The sequence below is a fragment of the Danio rerio genome, chromosome 21 (genome assembly GCF_052040795.2).
Source record: "Danio rerio strain M-AB ecotype USA chromosome 21, GRCz13ab, whole genome shotgun sequence".
Classification (NCBI taxonomy): domain Eukaryota; kingdom Metazoa; phylum Chordata; class Actinopteri; order Cypriniformes; family Danionidae; genus Danio; species Danio rerio.
In genome coordinates, this window is record NC_141041.1 from 882,501 (window position 1) to 890,000 (window position 7,500).

The window sequence follows — 7,500 nt, forward strand, 5'->3', positions numbered from 1 at the left end:
TCTTTTACAGGTTTTTATTCTTAATAAATCTGCAACAATTTCAAAAACTCTTCACATTGTCATTATGGGGGATTGTGTGTAGAATGTTGAGGAACTACATCAATTTAATCCATTTTGGAATAAAGCTGTAACTATTTTTTTTGTATATATATATTATTTAATATAATTATTATTACGAATAAACCTCTCTGTGTGTAATTAAAATCACTATTTTTCCAGAAGTTAACTCTTTTAAAAAGTTATTTTAATAAACAAGCTTTCTTATATTTCTTAACCGATTAAATTTTATTTTAATATTTAATATATAAACTTTATTTGTGATTTCCATTACTGTGTGTGTGTAGTCTGTTTTTTATTTATTTATTTAGTATTATTATTATTATTATTATTACAATTTCAACAAATCTGTCTTTAAAATCAACTTTTGTTTTCACAGGTCCTTGTGTGAGAGAGGTATATATTTTTTCAATTACGTCTTTAAAAAATGTGATTTTAGTTTCTTAAATGAGTAAAAATAATTGTAGTTTTTGTTTAATTGTTATATATGTCATTACAGTGTGTTTTTATTTATTTATTATTTTATGTATATTTAGAAATAAGCATCTGCGTCTTTAAAATCACCTTTTCACAGCTCTTTGTGCACAATATTTATTAATTTAGTTTTTATTTTTATTTTTTATCATAAAAACTTTTATAATTAAAAACAAAAACATTTCATTTCAATTATTTTGATATTTGTCAGAGTTCCACCACTGTATAAATGTGTATCCAAATACTCATTATAGTCTGTTTTTATTTGATTTGACTTATTTATAATTATTATCATTATTATTATTGTTATTATTATAACAAATAAGCCTCTCTGTGTCTTTAAAATCACTCTATTTTTCCTGTATTTCTCCATATATTTACATTCCGCGAGACTTTCCGTGTCCTCGCGAGACTCGCCGTGACCCCCGTTTGCGAGAGGCGCGTTTCCCCGCAGAGGAGCGCGCATGGATCCCTGAGCGCGCACACTTGCACGCGCGCGCCCCCGACTCCCCCCAAACACACGCACTTCAGCGCGCTCGGTGTGTTTATTCGGTGTGTGTTTAGTGTTTACGGTTCGGCGACGATGTGGATCCAGATCCGGACGATCGACGGTAAGGAGACGCGCACGGTGGAGGATCTTTCGCGCCTCACCAAGATCGAGAGTCTGCGCGTGAAGATCCGCGACATCTTTAACGTCAAACCGGAGCAGCAGAGGCTCTTCTACCGGGGAAAACAGGTAAAAACCCGCCTTCCGCTCCCGCTGATGGCGCAACCGCGCAGAACGAGCACGAACTGATCCGGATTCGGCCAGAAAACTCTAAACTTCCTGCTCACAGACCCGCGCTTCCGCTGACAGTCCGTCTAACGTTACTGTACATGTGTACATACATCTGCGCGCGTGTGTGTGTGTGTGCGCGCGCACGTGTGTGTACTGTACATGTGTACATCTGTCTGTGTACTGTACATGTTTACATCTGTGTGTGCGCGCGTGCTCGCGTGTGTGTACAGTACGTTTACCTGTGTGTGTGTGTGTGTGTGTGTGTGTGTACTGTACATGTATACATCAATGTGCGTGTGTTTACTATACGTTTACATCTGTGTGTGTACTCTACGTGTTTACATGTGTGTATATATGTGTGTACACGTTTACACCGGTGTGTGTGTATGTACGTACGTACATGTTTACATGTGTGTACTGTACTTGTTTACATTTTGTGTGTTTGTGTATGTATGTACTATACATCTGTGTGTGTGTGTGTGTGTGTGTGTGTGTGTGTGTGTATACTGTATGTTTACATCTCTGTGTGTGTACTGAATGTGTTTACATTTTGTGTGTTTGTGTGTGTATGTATGTACTATACATCTCTGTGTGTGTTTGTGTACACTATACATGTATACATCAGTGTGTGTGTGTGTACGTGTACGTACTGTATATGTATACATCTGTGCGTGTGTTTGTGTGTACTATACAATTTTACATCTGTGTGTGTGCGCATGTATGTGTGTCTACTATACACGTTCACATCTGTGTGTACTGTACATGTATACGTCTGTGTGTGTACGTACTATACAAATACATCTCCGTGTGTGTGTACTGTACATACACGCAGACCCTGGAGTTTTCTATAATTTCTATAACAAAAACTGTAAATAATCGGGTAAAACATACAAATTTGAACCATTTAATCACATTATTTATTCACTTCAGTTTGCAATTAATTGTTTTACATATAGGGCAATTGATGAACGAAATTAGCAGTAGTGTGTGTGTGTGTGTGTGGTTATTTCCCAGTACTGGGTTGCAGCTGGAAGGGCATCCACTGTGTAAAACATATGCTGGAATAGTAAGTGGTTCATGCCGCTGTGGTGACCTCTGATGATTAAATGACTAAGCTGAAGGAAATAGGGATAGTTGTGTGTAATTATGCATAATTAATGAATTGTAATTACTAATATGCAGAATACGTGTCGTGAGGGAAGCTTATAATAAAGTGTTAACATTTATTTAATTAATAGTGTGTTTTATTAGTGTTTGCTTCTTTCCAGCTATTATAATTGATTTATTATTATCATTTCTGAATGAACTGTCCCTTTAAATAGGAGAGACTCTGATTGGTCGGAAATGTTTCATTCATCAGCTGAACGAAGTTCCCTATTCGTCTGTGTTATAATTATCCTCATAGAGCTGCTTATTTACATCAGATTAAAACAGCATCCATCCATCACTCACTCATTCATTCTCTGTCGGCTTAGTCCCTTTATTCATCAGGGGTTGCCACAGCGGAATTACCCGCCAACTATTCCAGCATATGTTTTACACAAAGGATGCCCTTCCAGCTGCAACCCAGTACTGGGAAACACCCATACACACTCATTCACACACACTCATACACTATGGCCAGTGTAGTTGATCAGTTCCCCTATAGCGCATGTGTTTGGACTGTGGGGGAAACCGGAGCACCCGGAGGAAACCCACGCCAACACGAGGAGAACATGCAAACTCCACACAGAAACACCAACTTAACCAGCCGAGATTCGAACCAGTGCGATGAGGCCACAGTGCTAACCACTGAGCCACTGTGTTGCCACAGTATTTCTCAGTTTTGATAGTTCAGTTAAGGTCTTTGGTGTAGACTGTCTGTTATGAGCTTGATGTGGCTGTCGAGTCTGTAAGGAAGTAACGCCACTAAAGGCCCTCTGTAGGGTGTTGTCTAGGTAGGGCACTAGATTTGCAGTAGACTGTCTGGATTGTGGCCTGTTGTGGATGGACTTCATGTTCTGTTCTGCAGTGGATGAAATGTCTCATTTCTTGTGTGTGTGTGTGTGTGCGTGCGTTCGTGCGTGCGTGCGTGCGTGCGTGCGTGCGTGCGTGCATGCGTGCGTGTGTGTGCATGTGTATGTCATGTACTGGTTTGTGGTTCTTGTGTGGTATTCATGAACCCAGTGGAGCTCAGAGTTCATCCTGACCACACACATACATTCACAGAGACTCACTCACTCACTCACTCACTCACTCACTCACTCATTCACACACATACATTCACAGAGACTCACTCACTCACTCACACAATCACTCACTCACTCACACACATACATTCACAGAGACTCACTCACTCACTCACTCACACAATCACTCACTCACTCACTCACACACATACATTCACAGAGACTCACTCACTCACTCACTCACTCACACAATCACTCACTCACACAATTACTCACTCACTCACACAATCACTCACTCACACACACAATCACTCTCACACACTCACTCACACAATCACTCACTCACTCACACACACAATTACTCACTCACACAATCACTCACTCACACACTCACTCACTCACACACACAATCACTCACTCACACAATCACTCACTCACACAATCACTCACTCACACAATCACTCACTCACTCACACAATCACTCACTCACACACACAATTACTCACTCACACAATCACTCACTCACACAATCACTCACTCACTCACACAATCACTCACTCACAATCACTCACTCACACACAATCACTCACTCACACAATCACTCACTCACTCACTCACGCAATCACTCACTCACACAATCACTCACTCACTCACACAATCACTCACTTACTCACACAATCACTCACTCACTCACACAATCACTCACTCACAATCACTCACTCACACAATCACTCACTCACTCACACAATCACTCACTCACAATCACTCACTCACTCACACAATCACTCACTCACAATCACTCACTCACACAATCACTCACACAATCACTCACTCATTCACTCACTCACACACACAGTTACTCACTCACACAATCACTCACTCACACAATCACTCACTCACTCACTCACACAATCACTCACTCACACAATCACTCACTCACACAATCACTCACTCACAATCACTCACTCACTCACACAATCTCTCACTCACTCACTCAGTCAGTCACACAATCACTCACTCACACAATCACTCACTCACTCACACAATCACTCACACAATCACTCACTCACACAATCACTCACTCACAATCACTCACTCACTCACACAATCACTCACTCACTCACACAATTTCTCACTCACTCACTCAGTCAGTCACACAATCACTCACTCACTCACACAATCACTCACTCACACAATCACTCACTCACTCACACAATCACTCACTCACTCACACAATCACTCACTCACTCCTTCACTTACACAATCACTCACTCACACACTTGCACAATCACTCTCTCACACACTCACTCACACAATCACTCACACACTCACTGACTCACACACTCACTCACTCACTCACCCACTGACTCATTCACACAATCACTCACTCACACAATCACTCACTCACTCACCCACTCACACAATCACTCACTCACTGACTCATTCACACACTCACTCACACAATCACTCACACACTCACTCACTCACACACACAATCACTCACTCACTCACTCACTGACTCACACAATCACTCACTCACCCACTCACTCACACGATCACACACTTAATCACTCACTCACTGACTCACACAATCACTCACTCACACAATCACTCACACAATCACTCACTCACTCACTCACACAAGCACTCACTCACACAATCACTCACTCACTCAGTCACACAATCACACACTCACTCACTCACACAATCACTTACTCACACAATCACTCACTCACACTCACTCACTCACTCACTCCTTCACTTACACAATCACTCACTCACACACTTGCACAATCACTCTCTCACACAGACACTCACTCACACAATCACTCACTCGCACAATCACTTACTCACACAATCACTCACTGACTCACACACTCACTCACTCACTGACTCATTCACACAATCACTCACTCACACAATCACTCACTCACTCACCCACTCACACAATCACTCACTGACTCACTGACTCACACACTCACTCACTCACTGACTCATTCACACAATCACTCACTCACACAATCACTCACTCACACAATCACTCACTCACCCACTGACTCACACAATCACTCACTCACCCACTCACTCACACGATCACACACACAATCACTCACTCACTGACTCACTCACTCACACAATCACTCACTCACACACTCACACACTCACTCACTCACTGACTCACACAATCACTCACTCACTGACTCACACACTCACTCACACAATCACTTACTCACACAATCACTCACTCACTGACTCACTCACTCACACAATCACTCACTCACACAATCACACACACACACACACACTCACTCACTCAATCACTCATTCACACAATCACTCACTCACACAATCACTCACTCACAATCACTCACTCCCTCACACAATCACTTACTCACTCTCACTCACTGACGCACTCACTCACTCACACTTACTCACACAATCACTCACTCACTCACTCACTTGCACAATCACTCTCTCACACACACACTCACTCACTCACTCACTCACTCACACAATCACGCACTCCCTCGCACAATCACTCATTCACACACTCACTCACACAATCACTCACACACTCACACAATCACTCACACACTCACTCACTCACTGACTCACACGATCACTCACTCACTGACTCATTCACACAATCACTCACTCACACAATCACTCACTCACACAATTTCTCACTCACTCACTCAGTCACACAATCACTCACTCACTCACACAATCACTCACTCACACAATCACTCACTCACTCACTCACACAATCACTCACTCACACAATCACTCACTCACTCACACAATCACTCACTCACACAATCACTCACTCACTCACCCACTCACACAATCACTCACTGACTCACTGACTCACACACTCACTCACTCACTGACTCATTCACACAATCACTCACTCACACAATCACTCACACACTCACTCACTCACACACACAATCACTCACTCACTGACTCACTCACTCACACAATCACTCACTCTCACACTCACACACTCACTCACTCACTGACTCACACAATCACTCACACAATCACTTGCTCACACAATCACTCACTCACTGACTCACTCACTCACTCACACAATCACTCACTCACACAATCACTCACTCACACAATCACTCACTCACTAACTCACACACACACACACTCACTCACTCAATCACTTATTCACACAATCACTCACTCACACAATCACTTACTCACTCTCACTCACTGACGCACTCACTCACTTACACAATCACTCACTCACACTTACTCACACAATCACTCACTCACTTGCACAATCACTCTCTCACACACACGCTCACTCACTCACTCACACAATCACGCACTCCCTCGCACAATCACTCACTCACACAATCACTCATTCACACACTCACTCACACAATCACTCACACACTCACACAATCACTCACACACTCACTCACTCACTGACTCATTCACACAATCACTCACTCACACAATCACTCATTCACACACTCACTCACACAATCACTCACACACTCACACAATCACTCACACACTCACTCACTCACTGACTCATTCACACAATCACTCACTCACACAATCACTCACTCACTCACCCACTCACACAATCACTTACTCACTCACTGACTCATTCACACACTCACTCACTCACACAATCACTCACACACTCACTCACTCACACGATCACACACTCACTCACTCACTCACCCACTCACACAATCACTCACTCACTAACTCATTCACACACTCACTCACACAATCACTCACACACTCACACAATCACTCACACACTCACTCACTCACTGACTCATTCACACAATCACTCACTCACACAATCACTCACTCACCCACTCACACAATCACTCACTCACTCACTGACTCATTCACACACTCACTCACTCACACAATCACTCACACACTCACTCACTCACACGATCACACACTCACTCACTCACTCACCCACTCACACAATCACTCACTCACTAACTCATTCACACACTCACTCACACAATCACTCACACA

At 42.6% G+C, this 7,500-nt stretch overlaps 1 protein-coding gene across 3 annotated transcripts in view; it reads left to right on the forward strand.

Moving 5' to 3' along the window:
- Positions 1 to 983: 983 nt before the first annotated feature.
- Positions 984 to 7,500, forward strand: part of uhrf2 (ubiquitin like with PHD and ring finger domains 2) — a 49,722-nt gene continuing 43,205 nt past the window's right edge. For all 3 annotated transcript variants that reach the window (XR_015519774.1, XM_087300474.1, XM_087300473.1), the window contains exon 1: positions 984 to 1,267. Coding sequence is in view for 2 of the 3 variants with exons in the window: in XM_087300474.1 (XP_087156600.1) it covers positions 1,115 to 1,267 (153 nt within the window). In the remaining variant the exon portion in view is untranslated. The remainder of the gene's footprint in view (positions 1,268 to 7,500) is intronic.